Here is a 27,462-nt window from a genome sequence, read left to right as displayed (position 1 = left end):
TTATAATCGAGGTTTTCCAACTGCGTTCTGAAGTTTTGCCAAGGACAATACGGAACGGCCGCACGCCCGTATTGTTTTTAAGGTAACGATTGGAGGATACTTGGGTGCGAATTTAGTAGCGCCCAAGTTTTGGGGAACGGTAATGATGCCCAAACGGAAGGGCGATTCTCCGGTGGCTCTGCCCAAAAGATAGCTTTAAAAATGTACCCAAGGGTAAAGAGTTTTGGGGGGAGAGGGGGACCAGGTGTTGAGGAGGTCCCCGGGTGGGAAACCGGCCATTTACCTGGTTGGAGAAGCAGCAGTTCCGTCTGGAGCCGGTGTGTCCCCTGATGGGGTCCGACGCTAGGCCCCGGACATATATTCATGTGGGATTTCAGTCTTCCGGGCCCAATCCGCCTCGGCCTCGGCTTCTGCCACCCGAGCGAGGTCGGCCAGGGTGGGAGGAGGGGGAAAAGCCAAGGCCCTGCTTCGGACCATCTCTATATGTTGCCGACTTGTTCTTCCCAAGCGCTCAGTACAGTGCTCTGCACACAGTAAGCGCTCCATAAATGCGCTTGAATGAATGAATGAGGGGGAACTTGGGCAAAGTGCCGCTTACTCTCGGCGCGACTTGACTCCCGTTCTGTCCACATCCCCTTCTAGGCTGTGAGCCCGTTGTTGGGGCCGTCTCTATATGTTGCCAACTTGGACTTCCCAAGCGCTTAGTTCAGTGCTCTGCCCACGGTAAGCACTCAATAAATACGATTGAATGACTAAATGAATGGGGGGAGTGATGACAAGAGTGGCCGTTTTGCCCCATCGAACAGCCTCCCTCCCTGGCACGGGCAGTGGGAAGCTTACACAGCTGCAATCATCAGCCCCCCCCACCACCCTTTCTTCTCTGTCAATCAGCCAGTCATTCGCATTTATCGAGCGCTTACTGTGTGCAGAGCACTGAACTGAGCGCTTGGGAGAGCACGGTATAACAATAGAGACATTCCCTGCCCGCAAAGAGCTTACAGTCTAGACGGGGAGACGGACGTTAAAATAAATCAATAAAGTTACGGATCCGGCCATAAGTGCTGAGGGGTGGGAAGTGGGGGATGAATAAAGAGAGCAAGTCAGGGCGATGCAGAAGGGAGTGGGAGAAGAGGAAAGGTGGGCTTAGTCATTCATTCAACTGTATTTATTGAGCACTTACTGTGTGTGCAGAGCACTGTGCTAAGCACTTGGAAAGTACAATTCAGCAGCAGATAGAGACAATCCCTACCCAACAACGGGCTCACAGTCTAGAAGGGGGAAAGACAGACAACAAAACAAAACAAGTACAATTGAAGAGGCATCAACAGCATCAGTATAAATGAATAGAATTATAGATCATCAATCGTATTTATTGAGCGCTTACTGTGTGCAGAGCACTGTACTAAGCGCTTAAATATATAGATATATTTAGATATATATTTAGATATAGATATATAGGTGTATATAGATATATACACCGCATTGTTGAAATAAATAGAATAATAAATATGTACTTATATGCACAAGTTCTGTGGGGCAGGGAGGGGGGTAGAGCAGAGGGAGGGAGTCGGGGCGATGGGGAGGGGAGGAGGAGCAGAGGAAAAGGGGGGCTTAGTCTGGGTTACCTCACCCCTGCTTGAATTCTTCCAGTCTTGGGGGATTTTTTTGGCATTGAGGAGAGCGGTGGCCGCCCGTGGTTTTCCAAACACCAGGCATTGTCCCTTGTCATTGTCACTTGTAGTAGGAGAGAAGGATTGCTCCTGGCTCCATTATGACCGCTCTTTGGAATTAGAACCCATTTGGGAAGGTGAAGCGTTAAGGTTGGGTTCTGGAAGGTTTGTTGCTCAACACTTGAGCACCACGCAAATGCCTGTGGGGAGAGCAATCGATCGATGGTATTTATTGAGCGCTTACTGTGTGCAGAGCACTGTATCGAGCGCTTGGGAGAGTATGGTACAACAGAGTCGGTAGGCATGTTCCCTGCCCACAGTGAGCTTGTGGTCTAGAGGGAGAGTCGGTGGAATCAATCAATCAATCGTATTTATTAAGCGCTTACTGTGTGCAGGGCACTGTACTAAGCGCTTGGGAAGTACAAGTTGGAAACATATAGAGACAGTCCCTACCCAACAGTGGGCTCACAGTCTAAAAGGTGGAAGACAGTGCCTTCCTTTTAAGCAGCGTACTGTCTCAAGGGGGAAAAGGGCGCCGCTACTTGTCTGTTGTGTGACCTTGGGCAAGTCACTTAACTTCTCTGAGCCCCAGTTACCTCATCTGTACAATGGAGATTAAGACCGTGAGCCCTTCGTGGGACATAGACTGTGTCTAACCTGCTTTGTCTTGTATCTCTCCCAGTGCTTAGAACGGTGCCTGGCACATAATGCTGAGCAACCACCTAAAGTTATCCTCTAGACTGTAAGCTAATTGTGGGCAGGGATGTGTGTGTTATATCGTTCATTCATTCATTCAATTGTATTTATTGAGCGCTTACTGTGCACAGAGCACTGTACTAAGCGCTTGGGAAGTACAAGTTGGCAACGTATAGAGACGGTCCCTACCCAACAACGAGCTCACGGTCTAGAGGGTGAGACAGACATTAAAACAAATACATAAAACAAGAAATTACTGCTAGATACAGATAGATACATATGTGCTGTAGTAAGCACTCAGTAAATATGATTGATTTAGCAGAAACCATAAAAAAGGACAGTCATAAAATTCATACATATGACAATCATAGAAAATAAAGTTCATAAATAACAAATCCAGAGATAAAGGCAAGGGAAGGAAATTCTGGAGTGAATGGAGGGACTGGAATCAGATAGGGAAATACTTGAGTGTCGAAGAAAGACCACATTTTGCAAAAGTTTATTTTGTTTTAATTTGTTTAGAGCCTCTTTTCTCCTAGTCCCTGTTGACCAGTCTTTTGAAGGTACTAATGTTTTTAATGCTGTTTCTTTAAATCGGTCTGCTGCTTATAAAAATGGGAGCAAGATTAAAGTTAGGACCCACCCCCTTGAAGTGGTCTCTGAGCAGTGAAAAGATTTTTCTGGGTTTCGAAGAAGGGTAATCTTTATTCCCCATAGCAACCCCTCGAGACTGAGCTTATTGTGGGCAGGGAATGTGTCTGTTTGTTGTTGTGTCGTACTCTTCCAAGCGCTTACAGTAAGCACTCAATAAACACGATTGAATGAATGAATGAAAGCCAGTGGTAGTCAAGCATTGGATGTCCTCTTTCCTCAAATCTCCGTGACCGATATGTTGTAACATTTTCTCCATCGGAATCAGGAGAGAGCAACTAACAGATTTTTTGCCGTTTTTTTAATCCTGCGCATGCCAGCCCAAGGAATATGTAATGCCAGGCTCAGGGGGCAGAGGGTCTTTGCTGCTGCAGCGGCGAACAGAGAAGGGGTGGGTTTTTACCCCTTCATTTCACCATCCCAGCAGGGTCTAGTAATGGGGTGCGGGTTCAAAATCCCCTTGCGGCCCTGGAAGGGGAAAGCAGAGTGACCACAAATGTCAAACTTCCATCTACTGTGGTTCCTTCTTTGGAAAGTAATAGTGAAACTTCCATCTACTGTGGTCTTCCTTCTTTAGAAAGTAATAGTGAAACCAGTGTCTTCCTGTTCCCTGAGAACTTGCGGTTTAATGGAAAAATGGAAAATTCTACTGATGCAGTGCTGATTCTAAAGAGCGTCTGTTCACTACTCTCCAAGATCATATTTGAGCTCGTTGTGGTCAGGGAATGCGTCTGATTTTATATTGTCCTCTCCCGAGCGCTTAGAAAAGTGTTTTGCGCACTGTAAACACTCAGTAAATACGACTGAATGACTTTATATAGGCGAGCGGGGAGAAATGCTTCATTTTTCCAAGAGACTTGTTTTCTTTCGCTAGGTATCAACAGATGTTACACACAAACCTGGTCTACCTGGCGACGATAGCAGACTCCAATCAGAACATGCAGTCGCTTTTACCAGCTGTAAGTACGGATAAAACCGGCAAGAGTTACAGGTACTCTTAGCCTGCCGAAGCAACAAAATGTTCGCTTTACCAGTGCAGTGTGTTTCTCAACTGAACGTGCTTTTTGTGTTGTTTCTCTTGCCCTCCGTTCCTCCGTTCTTTTTCTATGGCAGCCAGGCGCTATGCGTTGCCTAGTGGGTAGAGAGCCAGAAAACCTGGGTTCTAATCCCGGCTTTGCCTCTTGTTGTCTGTGTGGCCCTGGGCAAGTCACTTAACTTCTCTGTGCCTCATTTACCTCATCTGTAAAATGGGGATTAAGACCGTGAACACCGTGTGGGACAGGGACTGTGTCCAACCTCATTTGCTTATATCCACCCCAGCGCTTAGTAATAATAATAATAATAATAATGATGGCATTTATTAAGCGCTTACTATGTGCAAAGCACTGTTCTAAGCGCTGGGGAGGTTACAAGGTGATCAGGTCATCCCACGGGGGGCTCACAGTCTTCATCCCCATTTTACAGATGAGGTAACTGAGGCACAGAGAAGTTAAGTGACTTGCCCAAAGTCACACAGCTGACAATTGGCAGAGCTGGGATTTGAACCCGTTACCTCTGACTCCAAAGCCCGGGCTCTTTCCACTGAGCCATGCTGCTTCTCTTAGTAAGGCAGCAGTGGTAAACCACTTCCATATTTTTACCAAGAAAACTATGAGAAACAGCATGGCTCGGTGGAAAGAGCCCGGGCTTTGGAGTCAGGGGTCATGGGTTCAAATCCCAGCTCCGCCACTTAGCTGGGTGACTTTGGGCAAGTCACTTCACTTCTCTGGGCCTCAGTTACCTCATCTGTAAAATGGGGATTGTCTGTGAGCCCCACGTGGGACAACTTGATTGCCTTGTATCTACCCCAGCGCTTAGAACAGTGCTTTGCACATAGTAAGCATGTAAGAAATGCCATCATTATTATTAGTGAAACTTCCATCTACTGTGGTCTTCCTTCTTTAGAAAGGAAGAAATTACTTTCTTTAGAAAGTAATAGTGAAACCAGAGGCCAAAGTATCTTCCTGTTCCCTGAGAACTTGCGGTTTAATGGAAAAGTGGAAAATTCTACTGAAGCAGTGCTGATTCTAAAGTGCGTCTATTCACTACTTTCCAAGATCATATTTGAGCTCGTTGTGGTCAGGGAATGCATTATTATTATTATTATTATTGTTATTATTATTGTGGATGCACCACCAGAAGGATTGCAGATGGAGAGCGGGACGTTCTGGGAGAGATGTGTGCGTGGTGTCGCTATGAGTCGGAAACGACCCGACGGCATAAGACAAGTGGTATTTGGTAAGCACCTATTAGTGCCAAGCCCTGAACTAAGCGCTGGGCTAGATACGAGAATCAGGTCCCACATGGGGCTCACAGTCGAAGGAAGGGAGAACAGGTATAATAATAATAATGGTATTTGTTAAGCACTTGTTTTGTGCCAGACACTGTATTAAGCACCAGGGTGGTTACAAAGTCCCATTTCCTCAGCTCTTCCTCCCCTCTCCATCGTTCCGACTCACTCCTTTTGTCTACCCCCCTCCCTGCCCCACAGCACTTGTGTATATATGTACATATTTATAATTCTATTCATTTTTTATTAATGATATATCTATAATTCCATTTATAATGATTCTACTGATGCCTGTTTACCTGTTTTGATCTCCCCACTTGTAGACTGTGAGCCCATTGTGGGCTAGGACTATCTCTAGTGCTGAATCGTAGTTCCCAAGCGCCTAGTATAGTGCTGTGCACCCAGTAAGCGCTCAATAAATACCATTGAATGAATGAATGATCGTCCCCTGTGGGGCTTACAGTCTCAATCCCCATTTAACAGGTGAGGTAACAGGCACAGAGAAGGGAAGTGATTTGCCCCAAATGGGGTTTGAGGCTGTGAGACCCACTTAGGGCAGGGACTGTATCACACCGCAGATCTTTTAGACTGTGAGCCCACTGTTGGGTAGGGACTGTCTCTCTATGTTGCCAACTTGTACTTCCCAAGCGCTTAGTACAGTGCTCTGCACACAGTAAGCACTCAATAAGTACGATTTGATGATAAGTGGCGGAGCCGGGATTAGAATCCGCGTCCTCAGACTCCCGAGCCTGTGCTGTTGCCACAAGGTCGTGCTGCTTCTCCAGTCGAAGCAGTGAGAGATTTCTCGATTTTATTTTTTTTCAATGAGCTTGACTGGTGGCTAGCTGATGGAGAGTTGACTACAGAATTTACATTTTCTGTGGCGATAGCCAAATGGAAGAAGTCTTTTCCCGCCCGCCGGGCACATGCCCAACAGAGAAATTCCCAAGTATTAAGAAAGTCGGGGGGGTCACAGTTCGGTTCCTGAGGATGTAGGAATACAGACAGCATCGCCTGGCACGGTGCTGGGCACTTGGGTTCTTCCTTGCCAAGGAGGCTGGACTAGTAACCTGTGACTTCTAGACTGTGAGCCCACTGTTGGGGAGGGACCATCTCTATATGTTGCCAACTTGTACTTCCCAAGCGCTTAGTACAGTGCTCTGCACACAGTAAGCGCTCAATAAATACGATTGATTGATTGATTGACTATGAATCGCTGGACGTGATTGGTGGAATCAGGCTCCTTCTCACTAGGCTGCATCCACAGTTTCTGTCACCCATTCGCTGTTCCTGTGAGTGGTCCTCAATAAGTTATGGCGTGTATTAAGTGCCTATTAGGTGCCAAGGCCCTCTGAACAATGGGGCAGTTACAAGAGAAGCAGCGCGGCTCAGAGGAAAGAGCCCAGGCTTGGGAGTCAGAGGTCATGGGTTCGTATCCCGGCTCTGCTGCTTGTCAGCTGTGTGACTTCGGGCAAGTCACTTCACTTCTCTGTGCCTCAGTGACCTCATCTGTAAAATGGGGATGAAGACTGTAAGCCCCATGAGGGACAACCTGATCAGCTTATGTCCTCCCCAACGCTTAGAGCAGTGCTTTGCACATAGTAAGCACTTAACAAATGCCACCGTTATTAAGGTAATCAAGTCAGACACAGTCTCTGTCCCCCACTGAGCTCACAGTCTGACAGAGGAGGATTTAATTTCCATTTTACAGATGAGGTCCCGCCGCAGGGAAGTGGTAGAGCTGGGTCCTCTGATTCCCATGTCCATCCTCTGTCCACTTGGCCTCTATAATAATAATAATAATAGTGATATTAAGCGCTTACTTGTGCCAGGCAACGTACTAAGCGTTGGGGTGAATACAAGCAAATTGGGTTAGACACTGTCCTTGTCCCGCATGGGGCTCACAGACTTAATCCCCATTTGACAGATGAAGGAACTGAGGCCCAGAGAAGTGAAGTGACTTGCCCAAGGCCACACAGCAGACAAGTGGTGGAGCTCAGATTAGAGCCCCCGACCTATGTTCATACACTGCCCCTCTAGACTGTAAGGTCATTGTGGGCAGGAGATGTGTCTGCCAACTGTGCTGTATCGTAACTCTTCCAAGCGCTTAGTACAGTGCTCTTCTCATAGCTCTCAAAATCCTCCTAGTAAGCACTCAACCAATACTATTGATGATGGTGATAATGATGCTTTGCATACAGTTAGCGCTCAGTACATACCATTAATGATGAGGGTTGTAGCTCAGGATTCTTTCCCCGATAGTAATACTAGAATTCTAATTAAGTTTGTTAAATTGCTGGGGTATTTTCAGGACTAAGTTTATTGGCAGTAGTAAGTTTAGGCTGTCCCCGTTTTTAAGGAACTGCCAGTTCGATACTGCTCCATGAACAATTAGTTCCTTCTTTCTGTGAAGATCGATAACGTTTTTGGTTCACAAATTGGATCCAAGAGGATAAAGAACGGACATAGGAATAAGAACTTCCTTAATCAAACGTCACATTTTCTGTTCGGCTACATTTCCGGCTCTAATTGGCCTCCAGAAATCACTCTCCTGGCAACATCTACCTCCCCGAAGGCACTCTTAAGATCAAATAATAAAATAGTTATTTACTGAACTTGTGACATCCCCGATGTTGTACGTTTTGGGGTCTCATTGAACCGGAAGTTTGGGGTCCGAGAATCAGTCATTAAATTCCTCAGATTAAAGGATGAGAATATTCAGTTATTTCCACCTAATTTGCTATTAATTCACCAAAAGCCATGCAGAACGATGGGGATTGTTGTGTTTTTCCTCACTGTCCGCATCTCTTGCTTCTCCCATTCTTTCCCCTTCATTTTCTCTCCCTCCTCCATCCCTTTTCCTCTTCTCTCCTCCCCCCATCCTCCTCTCCTCGGTTTCCTTGAGAAGCAGCATGGTTCACTGGAAGGAGCCCGGGCTTTGGAGTTAGAGTTCATGGGTTCAAATCCCGGCTCCGCCAATTGTCAGCTATGTGACTTTGGGCAAGTCACTTAACTTCCCTGGGCCTCAGTTACCTCATCTGTAAAATGGGGGTTAAGACTGTGAGCCCCACATGGGACAACCTGATCACCTTGTAACCTCCCCAGTGCTTAGAACAGTGCTTTGCACTGTAAGTGCTTAATAAATGCCATTATTATTATTATTATTAATTATTATTATTATTATTATTATTATTATTATTGACCTTCCTTTTATCACCATGTGTCTCTCCTCTACCCTCTCTTTTTAATCACATCTTTTATTTCCCTTCCCCTGTCCCTTTCAGCTTGTTCTCCTTGTTTCCCATTTATCTTCCTCGCCCAATGCGCACATCCTCCCGGTATATGAATGCTTCCTGTGCCCGTTCCTATTCTGAATCAATCATTCGTATTTATTGAGCGCTTACTGTGTGCAGAGCACTGTACTAAGCACTGAATGCTTTGGAAAGTTCAGCAGGCACAAGAAATAGTTGTCTTGCCCTCTTTTTCCGGACTGAACTGATCACTCATTCAGCGGTATTCATTGAGCGCTCACTGTGTGCAGAGCGCTGTACTAAGCACTTGGGAGAGTACAGTGCAACAGAATTGGTAGACATGTTCCCTGCCTGCAGGGAGCTTACAATCTAGAGGTTGAACACATTCTGTTTGTAATCGATCAATCTATGGTATTGACCACTTACTGTGTGCACAGCTCTGTACTAAGCACTTGGGAGAGGGCAGTACAACAGAGTTGATAATCAGGTTAGACGTGGTCCCTGTCCCACAGAGCCTCCCTGTCTAAGTGGGAAAGAGAGCAGGTATTAAATCCCCATTTTACAGGTGAGGAAACGGAGACATAGAGAAGCTATAAGTGGCTTTCCCAAGGTCGCACAGCAGGCAAGTGGCAGACTTGCCTCCACTTCCCCAGACGGGCAGCGTGGCTGCTTTGGTGGCCGGGCCTGGCTACGCTGCTCTTGTGGAAAGCATTGTGACCTAGAGGATGGAGCACGGGCCTGGGTTCTAATCCTGGCCCCGTCGCTTGTCTGCTGGGTCACCTGGAGCAAAACACTTCGCCTCTCTGGGCCTCAGTTCCCTCAAAAATGAGGATTTAATACCAGTTCTCCTTCCTACTTCTACTTTGAGTCCGTTGGGGTGCCTGATTATCTTGTATCCACTGTTTAGTTGGTTTAGTTTAGTCATCCACTCATGTAGTTCAGTACTTGGCACATTAGAAGTGCTTACCAACTTGTACTTGTACCAACTTATGTTGCCAACTTGTACTTCCCAAGCCCTTAGTACAGTGCTCTGCACACAGTAAGCGCTCAATAAATTTGATTGATTGATTACCAAAAACCACAGTCATTTGGGCCAAGCTACCATGCGGTGGCACTTCATTCCTTTTTTTTTTTTGTTACGGTATTTGTAAAGCATGTACTACATGCCAGGGGTAGAGATGAGCAAATCGGGGTGGAAACAGTGCCTCTCCCACAAGGGGCTCACTGTCTTAATCCCCATTTTCCAGATGAGGTGGCTGAGGCCCTGAGAAGTGAAGTGACTGGCCCAAGGTCACCCAGCAGACAAGCTGAGATTAGTCCTTCTGACTCGATCCACTAGGCCTTGCTGCTTCTCTTCCTTTTGCTCAGTCTTTGCCAAAGAGCAGAGGGATCAGTCGGTCAGTGGTATTTATTGAGCGCTCACTTATGCAGAGGGGCTGGATGTTCGTTCTCTTTTGGGCCCTGGGCATTCTCAGGAAGGACATAGTGGTGTTTGGATCAGGCTCTAAACAGGACCTCTGATTTTCCCCCTAAGAGTCGGCACCTTCTCTTCTGCCTCTGAAGACTGCTGAGACGACAGTCAGGGCTTACGGCCGATAGCCCTAAAAAATCAAACCGTGCCAACATTTTGAGCTGGGAGGTTGGGGCCTTTCCATTCTCCAGACTTGGATTCTGGTCAATCAGTCATATTTCTTGAACGTTTGCACTGTACTAGGCGCTAGGGAGAGGACAGTACAACAGAATTAGCAGGCACGCCCCCTGCCCATGGCGAGTTTACCGTCTAAAGGGGGAGGCAGACATTAATATGAATGTCATTCATAAGATATAATTTAAAGATCTGTATATAAGTGCTATAGGGCTGCGGTTGGGATTCATTCATTCAGTTGTGGGTAAAACTTTGTAATTTCGCAGCGTGTTAATGAGAGCGGGTCTCTTTAGATGTGCCCGCTAATATAAGTCATTCATTCATTCGTATTTAACGAGCACTTACTGTGTGCAAAGCACTGTACTAAGCGCTTGGGAGAGTACACTATAACAAGAAACAGACACATTCCCTGCCAGCAATGAGCTTAGAGGGAGACAGACATTGATATGAGTAAATAAATGAATTACAGATAAATTAGATTGCTTATATTTACACACAACGTATGTGCGTAGAACAGTGCTTTGCACATAGTAAGCACTTAACAAATGCCATTATTATGTATATTTGCTTCAGCACAGAAGGTGTGGAATTAATAATGCATCATATATATATAATGAAGCAAACAAATCAGTTGACCTTCTTTCTGGTCTTCCAGTGACAATCTAACCAGGAGCCAATTAACAGAATAGCTTTTGGCTTTGCAGTCTAGCACTGTCCAAGATCGGCGATCACGTGCAACTAAAAGTCTTATGCCCTGTAAACCCTCCTGTTCAGCTCAGTGCTGTCCCAGTCTGGAGAACCATCAGTCATCATTAGTGATATTTATTGAATGCCTACTATGTACATTCTGTACTAAGCGCTGGGGAGAGTTGGCAGACGTTCCCCACCCACAAATTGACAGTCGAAACGGGGAGACAGGCATTAGTAGGAATAAAATTACAGATAGGGACATAAGTGGTGTCTGACATATACCAACCGCCCAAGGATACAGAGCCAATCAATCAATCTGTGGTATTTCTTGAGTTTTTACTGTGTGCAGAGCATATACTAAGCGCTTGGGAGAGTCCAGTACAATAAAGTCGACAGACATCTACCTGCCCATAATGAGCTTACGACCCGTATTCCGTGCACGAGAGAGATGCTAAATACCAAAAGCTACAGTAGCTTCTATCAGGGCTGTTTTCCGCGGCTTATTTTTTACATTTAAACTAATGGAAAATTGTGGGAGATGAAAATACGGAATTTTAAAGTTCAGTTGCTCATTGCTATCTACTTAAACAGCCTTTAATTGTACCAAAATGATAATTTTTAATCTGTTATTTTGGTGCCGCCTTGTGGCGACTACTTCAATAATAGTTCGAAATGCGGTGTTAAAGGAGGGGCGGAAAATGGTGGGTTTTTTATGCTTTCACGGTGAAACTCAAAATAGAAATGAACCTGATAGTTAAAAGTAGTTTGTGTAATGTTTAAATATTTAATTGAGGCAGTCTTTCTGTTAGTTGCTCTTCCACTCATTTATTCATTCAATCGTATTTATTGAGCGCTTACTGTGTGCCGAGCGCTGTACTAAGCGCTTGGGAAGTGCAAGTTGGCAACATATAGAGACGGTCCCTACCCAACAACGGGCTCACAGTCTAGAAGGGGGAGACAGCCAGCCAAACAGAACATGTAGACAGGTGTCAAAATCGTCAGAACAAATAGAATTAAAGCTATATGCACATGATTAACAAAATAAATAGAATCGTAAATATGTTAACTGTTCGAGCACGGCGACCTGTTGAATATGGAAGTTATTATTGATCCTAAGTTTGCACTGTTGCCTGGTGGCCATTTGGCTGTTGATTTAATTTTAATTGAAGTTTCTAGCTAAAATAAATGTTTATCTTTAATTGCTAAATTTAATTGGCATAAAGAATAAATCCCCCAAAGCATTTAACCGTTGTTGACTCTTCCAAACTCCCAAAGTCTTTTTAGCTGAACTGTGAGACTATATTCATAACTGGCGTTCACACCCAGAATGTCATTTATTTCGTTGTGGGCTGGGAACGTGCTGAGCCCACTGTTGGGTAGGGACCGTCTCTATATGTTGCCAACTTGTACTTCCCAAGCACTTAGTACAGTAAGCTGCACACAGTAAGCGCTCAATAAATACGATTGAATGAATGAATGAATGAACAGTTCTATTCCGTTGTACTCTTTCAAGTGCTTAGTACAATGTTGTGCACACAGTAAGTACTCAATAAATATGATTGAATGAATACATGCAATTGATCAATTTTTTTTTTTAAATGAAGATCCCTGACCATAAGGTTTCATTCTTTTCTTTCCTCCCTGTGAATATGGAAAAGAAATCTGGTAATTTGGATTCAGTTCAAATTTATTTTACTCAAAAAACAGCACCTGCTTTCATAGCACTCTGGACTCTAAGAGTATGAGCTCATTTCATAATCCAGTAACCTCTAGACTTATAGGCATGTGGTGGGCAGTCAACTCTGTCATATTCTCCCAAGCGCTTAGTACAGATCCCATCAGTTGATCTATAGTGTGCTTGATGTTGGAGCCAGTTCAAAACAACAAGCTGTCAGCAGCTTCCAGGGATGTTTTTGTTGTTGTAGATTCCCATTTTGCCCTTTTGGACTAAGGGACACCTCTTTGGTCTGCGCCTGTGGATAAAAGCTTTTAAAGCTCTAAACCTGCAAACGCTCTGAACCCTTCTTATGAAGAGGGAAGGGAGAAAAGTCGAGAAACGCTTCGGAAAAGCAGTGAGCTAGGTCGTTGGGAGTGAGGAGGGATAGGAGCAAATGGGCGGATGAATCACGGCTTCTCGTCATCGCAGCAAAATGGACGGAGAGAGGCGAGCCAAGATACAGGCCGTCCTCAACCTAAGAGGTTTCGAGCATAGGATGAAGCGCCCTGGGATTTCCATTTCCAATCCGTTTCTGCTTTCCAGTCGATCCATCAGTGGGTATTTACTGAGCGCTTGGGAGAGTTGGTAGAGAAGTTCTACCAACTTGGGAGAGACGGTAGAGAAGTTTGTAGATGGTAGAGAGATGGTGTTCTCTGCCCACTATGAGCCTACAGTGTAGAGGGGGGATATATAATAATAATAATAATGATGGTACTTGTTAAGTGCTTCCTATGTGCCAGGCACTCTACTAAGCGCTGGGATGAATATAAGCAAATTAGGTTGGGCACAGGCCCTGTCCCACATGGGACTCACAGTCTCAATCCCTATTTTACAGATGAGGTAACTGAGGCCCAGAGAAGTGAAGTGACTTGCCTGCTGTCACAAAGCAGAAAAGTGGCGGATTCAGGATTAGAGTCCTCCACCTTCTGACTTCCAGGGCCTTGCTCTATTTCAATACTAGCCATCCTTCCGCCCCTTTATGACGTCGGCTTTGGGGAGTGGTTTGTTCTGGAGGTGCAGGAGAGCCGTGCGGAAGTGGGGGAATACTTTTAAGACCCCAATTTTAAATTTTCAAAGGGAGAATGAGAGGCAAGGAGAGCGGAGCGGGAGAAGCCAGGGAGCAGAGAAGGAGGGTTTGTTTACCTGAAAATCCTAGGCAGACACCTATTTTATTTCCAGGGAATTATGTCTGATACTCTATGGCAGAACTGCTTTGATGCAACTTACGCACATTCTTGTAGCTCTATCTCTTATCTATAACTGAGTACCTAGTAGTGGAGAATTTGGATTAAAAAAATAGAATAGCCAACTTTGGATGAAGACAGATCCCCTAATTTCCAACCCTTGTTATGAGAAAATCTGTGTGGATTTTTAAGAGGTGTGTTTCAGGAACTAATTGTGTCCCAAGTCCTGGGACTGCCCGAATTAAGGTCGGGCAAAAGCAGAGATGAGCGTGATGGTGGGAGGGATGGAACAGGCTGTTTGGAGGCAGAAAAAGTTCCGGGAATGGAGACAGAAAGGATTTAAATTTGGCTTTTCTCCTTCTCCTCACGTTCCAAACCCTCCTAAAATCACATCTCCTTCAAGAGGCCTTCCCTGACTAAGCCTTCAATTCATTCATTCAGTCATATTTATTCAGTGCTTACTGTGTGCAGAGCACGGCACTAAGTGCTTGGGAGAGTACAGTACAACAATAAAAGGACACATTCCCTGTCCACAACGGGCTGACAGTCTAGAGCGGGGGAGACGGACATGAATACAAAATAAATAAAATTACAGATATGGACGTAAGGGCTGTGGGGCTGGGAGGGGGCTTTGGGTGGGGAGGAGGAAAAGAGAAGGAATTAGGTCTCCTGGGTGATCTTTTAGCCCTGAGAAGTGGGTGGGGGCAAAGCAGCTCATTAAGCCCCTTCCATCCACCCCCTAGTATGAAGCCAGGTGTTACAGAACCTCTTTCCTCCCCCTTTCCACTCCCCGTGTCACGTCAGTATTTTTCTTTCTGTCTCCTTTTGAACTCTCAAGGTTAGTCAGTTGTTTTGCTCACCATTTCATTAGGAAGCTTGCCAGAGGCAGCTGTCTCTGCGTCGACAGGGGTCTCTTTCCAGTCCATGGGGGGCAGTCGGCCCAAATTGGGGGCCCACTCCCCTTAAAACCCTGACAGGAAAAAAAATAAGTCTTTTTTTTCTCCTCTTATTTCACCCAAGCCTCCCGTGAGAATGTAAAGCAGTGGCAAAATATCCACGCTGGCCATCATTTTCTTAATCTTTTCTATGAATGTGCTTTTCTGGCCAAGACTCCACTATTGACAGGGGATTTTTCGTGAAATAAAGTGAGGGAGGACTTAGCGTGTCATAATAATTGTAATAACTGTGGCATTTGTTGAACCCTTACTATATGCCAAACACTGTTCTAAGAGCTGGGGTAGATACAAGATAGATTAGATTTTATTTACTTACGTTGATGTCTGTTTATTTGTATTGATGCCTGTCTCCCCTCTCTAGACTGTGAGCTTGTTGTGGTCAGGGATTGTCCCTCTTTATTGCTGTACTGTACTTTCCCAAGCGCTTAGTACAGTGCTCTGCACGCAGTAAGTGCTTAATAAATATGATTGAATGAAGGAATGACTGACACAGTTCCAGTCCCACATGAGGCTCACAGTCTTAATCCCCATGAAGGTCTTTTTTTTTCCCCCTCCAGTCAGTTTCCCCCTCATTTTAGATTAAAAAAAATGGTATATGTTAAATAGCTTCTAGGTGCCAGGCATTGTCATTCATTCATTCATTTATTCAATCGTGTTTATTGAGCACTTACTGTGTGCAAAGCACAGTCCTAAGCGCTGGGGTAAGATACCAGCTAATCAGGTTGGACACACTCCATGTCCACCTGGGGCTCACAGTCTTGATCCCCATTTTACAGATGAGGTAACTGAGGTACAGTGACTTGAAATGACTTGCCCATGGTCACCCAGGAGAAGAGTGGCGGAGCCCGGATTAGAACCCAGATCCTTCTGACTCCCAAGCCCGTGCTCTATCCGTTAGGCCACACTGTTAGTCGTGGTGGTCTTCTATAAAGGCTATCCTGCAGTGTGTGCGCTAGCCATTCCGTTATGTAAGGTTGAGGGAAATAGCCTGTCACCTGCAATTAATATGGAAACGAGTTAAACACATTAGGAGAAAAGTGAAAAATGCATTTGCGCTGCACTTCATGCCTCACTGTGGGTAAACGGTTGTGCCTTCTGCACCTATTAATCAATTATATTTATTGCACACTTATTGTGTGAAGAGCACTGTACTGAACACTTTTATGGGATTTGTGAGGTGCTTTTTACATCAAGCACTGTTCTTTCGTTCATTCATTCAGTTGTATTGAGCATTTATTGTGTGCAGAACACTGTACTTAAGTGCTTGGGAAAGTAGAGTATAAGAATTAAACAATAAACAGAGACATTCCGTGCCCACAACAGGTTCACAGTCTAGTGATGGGGAGGCAGACATCAATATAAATAAATAAAATTACAGAAATGGATATAAGTACTGTGGGGCTGGGAGAGGGGAAGAGCAAAGTGCTGGGATGGATTCAAGGTTATCAGGTTGGACGCAGTCCTTGGCCCACTTGGGGCTCCCAGTCTCCCATCTCCATTTTCCAGATGAGATAACTGAAGCACAGAGAAGTTAAGTGATTTGCCCAAGGTTACACATTAGACAAGTGGCTGAGCCTGGATTAGAACCCAGGTCTCCTGACATCTGTATATATGTTTGTACATATTTATTACTCTATTTATTTTACTTGTACATATCTATTCTTTTTATTTTGTTAATATGTTTGGTTTTGTTCTCTGTCTCCCCCTTCTAGGCTGTGAGCTCACTGTTGGGTAGAGACTGTCTCTATATGTTGCCAATTTGTACTTCCCAAGCACTTAGTACAGTGTTCTGCACACAGTAAGCGCTCAATAAATACGATTGATCTGGGCCCGGACTGTATCTGCTTGGCCACACCGCTTCCCTTGGGAGAGTATAATGCAACCAAATTGGTAGAGATGTCCCGTGGTTACAGTCTAGAGGGGGAGACAGGCATTAATATAAATAAGTAATTTATGGATGTGTGTTATGTGTATATATAATATATGCATATGTAAATCAAAAGATTTGTCTTTGGACAAGTCATTTAATTCCTCTGTGCCCTAGTTCCTTCATCTGCACAGTGAGGATGCCATCCCTAGTCTCCCTCCTATGTAGACTATGAGCTCCACACGGGACCTACTGATAATAATAATAATAATTTTGGTATTTGTTAAGCGCTTACTATGTGCAAAGCATTGTATCACCCCCAGAGCTCAGTACAGTTGCTGGCATGTAGTAGTCGCCTAGCCGCCAGCCTCATCACTATATTATTATTATTAATTGTATCGTACTGTATGCAAAGCACCATACTTAGTGATCGGGAGAGTACAGTATAACATCAAACACATCTGTGCCCACAATGAGCTCACAGTCTAGAGGGGGAGACAGACATTAATATAAATCAATAGATAAATAAGTAAATGACAGATATATACAGATCTATACATATGCTCTGTGGGGAAGGGAGAGAAGATGAATGAAGGAATAAGTATGAGCGGCGCAGAAGGAAGTGGGAGAAGAGAAACCTGTCCACATGATTTGTTGTCTATCTTCCCTTTCTAGACTGTGAGCCCGTGGTTGGGTAGGGACCGTCTCTATATGTTGCCAACTTGTACTTCCCAAGCGCTTAGTACAGTGCTCTGCCCACAGTAAGTTCTCAGTAAATACGATTGAATGAATGAATGAGAAGGGAAACCTGTCCACATGATTTGTTTTGTTGTCTGTCATCCCTTTCTAGACTGTGAGCCCGTGGTTGGGTAGGAACCGTCTCTATATGTTGCCAACTTGTACTTCCCAAGCGCTTAGTACAGTGCTCTGCCCACAGTAAGTGCTCAGTAAATACGATTGAATGAATGAATGAATGAGAAGAGGAAGGCTCAGTGAGAAGCAGCATGGTTTAGTGGCAAGATTCCGGGCTTGGGAGTCACAGGCCATGGGTTCTAATCACGGTTCTGCTACTTGTCAGCTGTGTGGCTTTGGGCAAATCACTTAACGCCTCTGTTACCTCATATGTCAAATGGGGATGAAGACTGAGCCCCGTGTGGGACAACCTGATTACCTTGTGCCTACCCCAGTGCTTAGAACGGTGCTTGGCACAGAGGAAGCGCCTAGCAAATGCCCTCATTATTGTTCCTCTTCATCGTCAGCGGTGCTTCTCACGTTGTCTGGTGTTTCCCCGCCCCGTGTCCTTTCAGCCCCCCAGCCAGAACATGGCCCTGGGATCCGGCGGGGTGAGCCAGGCGGGCCCGGCGGCGGCGGCGGCGGCGGCGACCCGCCCCCACAGCCTGCCCGCGGACGGGATGGGAGCCAGCGCTCTCCCCACCCCTCACATGCAGGCGCAGATGAACGGCCAGATGCCCGGTAAGTTTCCTCCCTCCAAGATGTTCGCGCTGGAGTTGCTTAGCAACCACAATGACACTCGTGAGGGGCGGGGAGGGCTACCAGGATGACACAACTGCTTCGACACTGTGGCAGCCACCGAGCCACGTGACCTATATTCAGTGTCTATCAGCCTGCCCTTGGGCTCTGGTAGCACTGAGACGCACAAACACCTACACAAAAACACACATCCCATTCCTCTGATGCCCAGTATGGGCTAAATTCGGCACAGCTGGCGTCAGGAACTTGCCAGAGAAGAAAAGCTCCATATCGGGGGTTTAATGGCTTCCACAGGATTTGCCGACATCGGCTGTGTGACGAGCTTCTCAATAATCAGTGCTCAGTACAGTACCTGCCCCATTTATTTCTAAGAAGCAGAGTGGCTTAGTGGAAAGAGCACGGGTTTGGGAGTCAGAGTTCGTGGGTTCTAATCCAGCTCTGCCACTTATCAGCTCTGTGACTTAATAATAATAATGACATTTATTAAGCACTTACTATGTGCCAAGCACTGTTCTAAGCGCTGGGGAGGTTACAAGGTGATCAGATTGTCCCATGGGGGGCTCACAGGCTTAATCCCCATTTTACAGATGAGGTCACTGAGGCCCCGAGAAGTGAAGTGACTTGCCCAAAGTCACACAGCTGACAATTGGCGGAGCCGGGATTTGAACCCATGACCTCTGAATCCAAAGCCCGGGCTCTTTCCATTGAGCCACACGGACTTGACACTTAAGTGAGAAGTCACTTAATTTCTCTGTGCCTCAGTTACCTCATCTGTAAAACAGGGATTAAGACTGTGAGCCTCACGTGGGACAACCTGATTGTCTTGTATCTACCCCAGCACTTAGAACAGTGCTGGGCACATAGTAAGCGCTTAACAAGTACCGTCCTTATTATTATTAAGTGCCGTCGAGTCATTTCCGATTCATCGCAACTCCATGGATGTGCTTTCTCCAGAACGTCCTGTCCTCTGCCATAATCCACAACCTTTCTAACGGTTCTTCCGTTATCGTTGTTATGGTCTCTGTCCATCTAGCTGCCTCTTCCTCATTTTCCCTGGACTTTCCTAGCATTAGCGTCTTTTCCAGGGAATTAGTCCGTCTGCCACGTAGTAAGCACTTAAACAGCATGGTGTGGTGGATGGAGCAAAGGCCTGGGGGTCAGGAGGTCCTGGGTTCTAAACCCGGCGCCGCCACTTGTCTGTTGTGTGACCTTGGACAAGTCACTTAACTTCTCTGGGCCTCAGTTACCTCATTGTAAAATGGGGATTGAAACTGTGAGCCCCAAGTGGGACAGGGACCGAGTCCAACCCAGTTTGGTTGTAACTTAGTATGGTTCCTGACACGTGGTAAGCGCTTAACAAATACCATAATTATTATTAACAAAAACCATAGTTAACTTAATAATCAGTATTGGGGATCATTCTGGCATAAACACAGGGGATTAAACATCCAAAGCAGCCTTGGCCGCTAGCTCAATATTCTGTTAATTCCCAGATCTGAGAGTCTTGTTTCAGTCAGGGCATTCAGGAATAAATGACTACAGTACCGCGTTGACAGCTAAATAGGAGATTTTTCTTTTTTTTTTTTTTCCTTCATTTCAAAACAAGATAAAAGTGCTGGAAAAGTAGAAAACTAAACAAGGAAAAGTAAGGTGGGAAACAGACTCAAGAGCCTGATTCTTCCAGTGCCGAAAGGCCTAGGGATAGAGCACGGGGCTGGGAGTCTGAAGGACCTGGGTTCTAATCCCAGCTCTGTACTTGCCTGCTGTGTGACCTCGGGCAAGTCACTTCACTTCTCTGGGCCTGTTACCTCATCTGTAAAAAAGACTGTGAGTCTCATGTGGGTCAGGGATGGTGTCCAACCTGATTTGCTTGTCTCACCCCAGCATTTAGTACAGTGCTTGGCATATAGTAAGCGCTTAACAAATGCCACTATTATTATTAGTCTTTTATTGAGCATGTACTATACTGGGAAAGTACACTACCACATAGACACATTCCCTGCCCACAACAGGCTTATTTATGATCTATCACAATCAATTGTCTTTATTTAGCATTTGCTGTGTGCAGAGCACTGTATTGGGAGAGTACGCTGTGTGACTTTGGGCAAGTCACTTCACTTCTCTGGGCCTCCGTTCCCTCATCTGGAAAATGGGGATGAAGACTGTGAGCCCCCCGTGGGACAACCTGATCACCTTGTAAACTCCCCAGTGCTTAGAACAGTGCTTTGCACATAGTAAGCGCTTTAATAAATGCCATCATTACTATTACCAGTCTTGACTATGGGAGGGAGAGTCGAGCAGAGGCCTACCCATTCCATTCCTAGCTCGGGCAGTGGCTAGCAAGTGGAAGGAAATCTGCTATAAATCAAAAGTCACCGGTGCTGGGCAGAAGTAGCACGGGAGAGAGTCGTCATCATCAATCGTATTTATTGAGCGCTTACTGTGTGCAGAGCACTGTACTAAGCGCTTGGGAAGTACAAATTGGCAACATATAGAGACAGTCCCTACCCAACAGTGGGCTCACAGTCTAAAAAGACGCTTCGAGCGAGTCGAAGGCAGAGGCTCAAATTTACCGCGCCGGAGGAGGCAATGGTAAACCACTTCTGTATTTTTACTAAGAAAACTCTGTGGTTCCACTACCGGAAGGTTTGCAGATGGAGGTGGGGCGTCCTGGGCGAGATGTGGGCGTCGCTGCGGGTCTGAGACGACTCGACGGCATAAGACAAGAGATGTGCTCCCTGAACTTTCCAAGTTTACAGTCTAGAGACCTGTAGACTCTATGGTCCTTGAGGACACCTCCTCCAGGAGGCCTTCCCAGACTGAGCCCCTTCCTTCCTTCTCCCCCTCGTCTCCCTCTCCATCCCCCCCATCTTACCTCCTTCCCTTCCCCACAGCACCTGTATATATGTATATATGTTTGTACATATTTATTACTCTATTTATTTTACTTGTACATATCTATTCTATTTATTTTATTTTGTTCGTATGTTTGGTTTTGTTCTCTGTCTCCCCCTTTTAGACTGTGGGCCCACTGTTGGGTAGGGACTGTCTCTATATGTTGCCAATTTGTGCTTCCCAAGTGCTTAGTACAGTGCTCTGCACATAGTAAGCGCTCAATAAATACGATTGATGATGATGATGACAAGGGATCGCATCGCCCAACTCTATTGCATTGTACTTCCCAACCGCTTAGTACAGTGCTCTGCACACAGCAGGCGCTCAGTAAGTACGTCTTACGGAGAAGCAGCATGGCCTAGTGGATAGAGCAAAGCCCTGGGAGTCAGGAGGTCATGGGTTCTAATCCTGGCTCTGCGACTTGTCTGCTGCATGACCTTGGGCAAGCCACTTCACTTCTATGTGCTCAGTTCCCTCATCTATAAAATGGGGATTAAGACTGATCCCCACATGGGACAGGGACCTGATTTGCTTGTGTCCACCCTGAGGCTTAGTGTAGTGCCTGACACACAGTAAGTGCTTAACAAGTACCATTACTAGAGAAGCAGCGTGGCTCAATGGAAAGAGCACGGGCTTGGGAATCAGAGGTCATGGGTTCAAATCCCGGCTCTGCCAGTTGTCAGCTGTGTGACCTTGGGCAAGTCACTTAACTTCTCTGGGCCTCAGTTACCTCATCTATAAAATGGGGATTAAGTCTGTGAGCCCCATGTGGGACAACCTGATGACCCTGTATCTACCCCAGCGCTTAGAACAGTGCTTTGCACATAGTAAGCGCTTAACAAATGCCATCATTATTATTATTATTGTTACCATTGATGGGGAAATAATAGTGATGATATTTGTTAAGTGCTTACTCTGTGCCAAGCACTGTAAGGAACTAAAGCCCCTCTCTCAGATGAGCAGTTGGTTTATTTATTGATTCTCTGCTTCCAAATGATTCCTTAGGGACGTCTCCTTCTCAGAGGAAAGTACTAGGCTTGATTGTAATAACTAATGGTGGTATTTGTTAAGCACTTACAGTATGCCAAGCCCTGGACTAAGCACTGGGGTAGATGCAAGATAATCTATTCTATTCTATTCTATTCTCCATCTACACCCACTCCCTTGGAGAACTCATTCGCTCCCATGGCTTCAACTATCACCTCTATGTATATGATACCCAAATCTCCATCTCCAGCCCTGGTCTCTCCCCACCCTCTAGAGTCGTGCATTTCCTCCTGCCTTCAAGACATCTCTACTTTGTTGTCTGCCCGTCACCTCAAGCTTAACAAATCCAAAACAGAACTCCTTATCTTCCCATCCAAACCCTGTCCTCCCCCTGACTTTTCCATCACTGTAGACCGCACTCACTGTAGACTGAACCACCATCCTTCCCGTCTCACAAGCTCGTAACCTTGGCATTATCCTTGACTCCTCTCTCTCATTCAACCCACGCATTCGTCATCACTAAATCCTGTCAGTTCTACCTTCACAACATCGCTAAAATCTGCCCCTTTCTCTCCATCCGCAACTGCTATCACATTAATCCAAGCACATATCTTAGCCCACCTTGATTATTGTATCAGCCTCCTTGCTGATCTCCCTGCCTCCTGTCTCTCCCAACTTAGTCCATATTTCACTCTGCTGCCCAGATCGTTTTCCTTCCAAAACAGTCAGGCCATGTTTCCCCACTCCTGAAGAAACTCCAGTGGTTGCCCATTCACCTCTGTATCACACAAAAACTCCTCACCATTGGCTTTAAAGCACTCAGTCACCTTGCCTCCTCCTACCTCACCTCTCTACTCTCTTTTACAATCCAGCCCACACAAAACCTTCTCACTGTACCTCGATCTCATTTATCTTGCCACCACCCTCTCACCCCATCCTGCTTCTGGCCTGGAATGCTCTCCATCCTCATATCACACAGGTAATTGCTCTCCCTCACTTCAAAGCCTCATTGAAGGCCTGTCTCCTCCAAGAAGCCTTCCCTGACTAGATCCTCCTTTCCTCTTCTCCCACTCCCTTTTGCGTCGCCCTGACTTGCTCCCTTCATTCGCCCTCCCTCCCAGGCCTATAGCATATATGGGTATATCTGTAATTTATTTATTCTTTTATGTATTTATTGTAATGCCTTTGTCTCCCTCTAGACTGTGAGCTCATTGTAGGCAGATTGTATCTGTTTATTGTTGCATTATTTAACTCCCAAGCGCTTAGTAAAGTGCTCTGCACGCAGTAAGCGCTCAATAAATACGATTGAATGAATGAATGCTTTGCACACAGTAAATGCTCAATAAATATGATTGAGTGAATGAATACAAAGGACGAGTTTACAGTCTGGAGTTTTTTTTTAATTTAAGTTTTGATATTAAGCGCTTTCTGGGTTTCAAACTCCGTTCTGAACGCTGGGGTAGATAGAGGTTTTTCAGGTGGGACATAATCCTTGTCCCCTGTGGGGCTCACAGTCTAATTAGGAGGGAGAACAGGGATTGAATCCTCATTTTGCTGAGAGGAAACTGCGGTCCAGGAAAATGAAGTGACGGGCCCGGCATCACACAGCCAACAAGTGGCAGAGACAGGATTAGAAGCCAAGTTCTCTGGCTTTCTGGCCTGTGCTTTTATCCACTAGGACCTGCGGCTTCCCAGCGGGATAAAGCAGGGATTGGGGGTCTGGTCACATGGGCAATGAGCTTTTGAAAAAGTGGCCCTTTGACCCCAGGAAAGCTGGGTCTTGGAAGACACTCGGTTCTCCTATAGTACAAGGGTTTTGTTCCTGACACGCGCTGATCTGTCAGACAGACACACGCTCCAACAGACACTTCCCAGTGTCCTAACGCCCTCCAGTCCAGATTGCTGTCCGAAAGCAGGCACTCTGCAAGAGCCAAGCGAGTGTGGCAGTTTGTCACCTGGGAAGAGTCAGTTGTCATTTGGGGTGTTCCCTTTAATTACGTCCGTCGTTTCCCCGTGAGTGTCATAAGGGCCTTTGTTTTGTTGTCTGTCTCCCCCTTCTAGACTGTGAGCCCATTGTTGGGTAGGGACCGTCTCTATACGTTGCCAACTTGTACTTCCCAAGCGCTTAGTACAGTGCTCTGAACACAGTAAGCACTCAATAAATATGATTGAATGAATGAATGAAAAGAACAATAACCGCACATCATCTCTTATTCCATTAGACAAATCCGTCAAAAGGCACCGTGACCCTATGCGATGACCGCGCCACTTTTTTTGTGGAGGGATTCTGCGACTTGAGATCTTAAGCTATCCCGTTGCTCTTTATTGTTCTTCCAAGGGCCCAACCACATGCCTATGCAGGGACCCGGACCGAATCAACTGAATTTGACCAACAGTTCCATGAACATGCCGCCCGGGAGCCACGGGTCCATGGGGGGTTATAACCACTCGGTGCCATCCTCTCAGAGCATGCCGGTGCAGAACCAGATGACCATGAGCCAGGGGCAACCGATGGGCAACTACGGGCCAAGACCAAACATGAACATGCAGCCGAACCAAGGTAAATGCTCCCTCTTCCCCCCGCACCCCCTCAGAACAAAACAAAGTGAAACTCCTCTAGCTTCTTGGGTAGAATCAAAGCTGGATCGCCGTCAATGCTTTTTTGTCCTCAGGAATGATGATGGTATTTAATAATAAATACCAAATAAATAAATGATGGCATTTATTAAGCACTTACTATGTGCAAAGCACTGTTCTAAGCGCTGGGGAGTTTACTAGGTGATCAGGTTGTCCCACGGGGGGCTTCACAGTCTTAATCCCCATTTTACAGATAAGGGAACTGAGGCCCAGAGAAGTGAAATGACTTGCCCAAAGTCCCACAGCTGACAAGTGGCGGAGCCGGGATTTGAACCCATGACCTCTGACTCCAAAGCCCGGGCTCTTTCCACTGAGCCACGCTGCTTCAAGTGCTTCCTAGGTGCCAGGCACCTTACTAAGCACTGGGTGGATACAAGCAAATCGAGTTGGACGTAGTCCCTGTCCCACGTGGGGCTCACAGTCTCAAACCCCATTTGACAGATGAGGGAACTGAGGCCCAGAGAAGTGACTTGCCCAAGAACGCACAGCAGACAAGAGGCAGAACCGGGATTAGAACCCATGACTTCCTTACTCCCAAATCTGTACTCTAACCACTACTCCGTGGTGCTTAATACCCACGTAACAATAATAATAATAATAATTATGTTATTTGTTAAATGCTAACTATCTGCCAAGCACTGTTTTAAGCACTGGGATCGATACAAGTTAGTCAGGGTGGACACAGTCCCTGTCCCACGTGAGGCTCTCACACTCTTAAAATCGTAAGATCCTGTGGGCAGGGATCGTGACTATCCTTTCTAATGTACTATATTTACTGTTTGCTGTAGCCTCTCAGCCCTTATTCATTCAGTCATATTGAGCGCTTACTATGTGCAAAACATTGTACTAAGCGCTTGGGAGAGTACTGATCAGTTGTAATTCCCATTTTGCAGATGAGGTCACTGAGGCACAGAGAAGTGAAGTGATTTGCCCAAGGTCATACAGCAGACAAGTAGCAGAGCCGGGATTAGAGCCCACGTCCTTTTGACTCCCAAGCCCTGCAGTTGCCACTAAGCCATGCTGCTTTCATTGGCCCAATTCCTCCCTATTCCCTTCTCCCTCCCCAAAAGGGCTTTCATGAAATTGACTAAAGCGACCTAGCTTTATTCATACTTTAATTTTTAAGGATCCTGTAGCTGTCATGAATGACATCTTCCAAGTGTCTGTTAAACCTGGAATTTCGTGCTTGCAGTTGGGATTTTTAAAGCAGGATTCCTCTACTCCCCCACTGTCAACTTCGATTGAACCAATTTAAGTATTAATCATCCAAATGGAACAAAACGATCTCCAATTACATAAAAAAGTCTCTCGGGAGTATTTCACATGTGGCTTAAAATCCACTGCAGAGAGATGAAACCTACGAGTAGTTAGCAAGGTGGTCAAGGTGACCCTTAAAATCTGATGCTTCAGTGTGGGGTAAAAATGAGCTGTTTCTTTACATCTCTGACTCTTCTGTCACTCATTTCTTACCCCAGGGTCACAGTGATAGCTCTTTCATCCCCCCCCCGCCCCCCCTTTAGATTGTAAGCTCGTTGTGGACAGGGAATGTGGCTGAAAAGGGTGTCGTGCGATAAGTTGGAATAAATGCCATTATTATTATTATTATTATTATATGAGACACAATGAGAAGGTTGGCTTGGGAGGAGTGAAAGCATCGTAGTTTTGCATCAAAACAGAGCCCTCACCGACAGCCAGGAAGACATTTCTTCAAGATACGTCTCACAAATACCTAATGCTTCTGTTTTCAGGGCTTCATTACCATACAGGCCGTACCACGGCACGCACACACACAATCTTAAAGAATCAACACTGATTAGTTGTGTTTTGAGTTCCTTTTTTGAATGAGACTTCACGGAGAGAGATCAAAAGTGTCTTGCTCTAGGAGAGCCATCCCAGCCCGTTCTCTCTGGCTGCTGGCTTGATCCTGAATGATATTGAGAAAGATATCTAGGGGAGGGAGAGAGACAAAGAAGGATAGAGGTGTGGTAATTGAGATCATTGGGAATGAAACTGCTGACAGTCCCAAAAGATAGAGGAGAAGTGATAGGGAGTTTTCTACCAAGGGACTTTGTCTTGAATTATTTTCTCCTTTTGAACAAAGATTAAAATGTTTTTGGGGGGCGTTTTTGTTCTACCCCCCCCCCCAATTTTTTTTTTTTGCTGTTCATTCTGTCTTTAGACTTTCTTTTTCTCCCCACCCACCCCAGTTTGTCTTCATTTTAGATGGAAATTGCAGTCTGTGTAGACCTTTTTGGTTAAGAAGAGACCATTAGATTAAATCACTGATGGTTCTGGGGAAAGAAAGCAAGGCTAGGGTGGTATTGTACACTTATCCCTCTGGAAACAAATCGACCCGTTGCATCGGAGTGATTGGTCACTCATGTCTGAATGTGGCCGGGTGATATTTGCCTGTATTCTTTATTCACTGGCCAATAGATCACAACTCATATTTAACTGCAATTTTAAGAAAATGAATGCTTCCATGAAACGCTGCCACTGACTTAGTATCTAGGTATATTCACACATGTTCCATAATTATTCATTCAGTCATTTATTGAGCACTTACTGTGTGCAGAACACTACTAAGCGCTTGGGAGAGTACAATATAATAAACAGACATATTCCCTGCCCACAACGAGCTTTACAGAGTAGATGGCGGAGACCGACATTGATACAAATAATTACAGATACGTATATAAGTGCTTTGGGGCTGGGAGTGGAGAAGAACAAAGGGAGCAAGCACTTACTCTGCATCATGCACTGTTGTAAGTGCTGGAATAGGGACAAGTTCCATAA

The 27,462-nt window shown here is 45.6% G+C and overlaps 1 protein-coding gene across 2 annotated transcripts in view; it reads left to right on the top strand.

Annotated features, from left to right (window-relative positions):
• SS18 (SS18 subunit of BAF chromatin remodeling complex) overlaps positions 1-27,462 on the top strand; it is a 50,403-nt gene that overhangs the window by 4,033 nt on the left and 18,908 nt on the right. For both annotated transcript variants that reach the window (XM_038766572.1, XM_038766573.1), the window contains exons 3-5: positions 3,892-3,976; positions 17,964-18,129; positions 24,368-24,589. In XM_038766572.1, the coding sequence (XP_038622500.1) occupies positions 3,892-3,976; positions 17,964-18,129; positions 24,368-24,589 (473 nt within the window). The remainder of the gene's footprint in view (positions 1-3,891; positions 3,977-17,963; positions 18,130-24,367; positions 24,590-27,462) is intronic.

Source organism: Tachyglossus aculeatus, chromosome 25 (assembly GCF_015852505.1).
Source record: "Tachyglossus aculeatus isolate mTacAcu1 chromosome 25, mTacAcu1.pri, whole genome shotgun sequence".
In the NCBI taxonomy this organism is placed as follows: Eukaryota; Metazoa; Chordata; class Mammalia; order Monotremata; family Tachyglossidae; genus Tachyglossus; species Tachyglossus aculeatus.
Note: the sequence above shows the minus strand (reverse complement) of the source record. Positions and strands in the feature narration are given on the sequence as shown.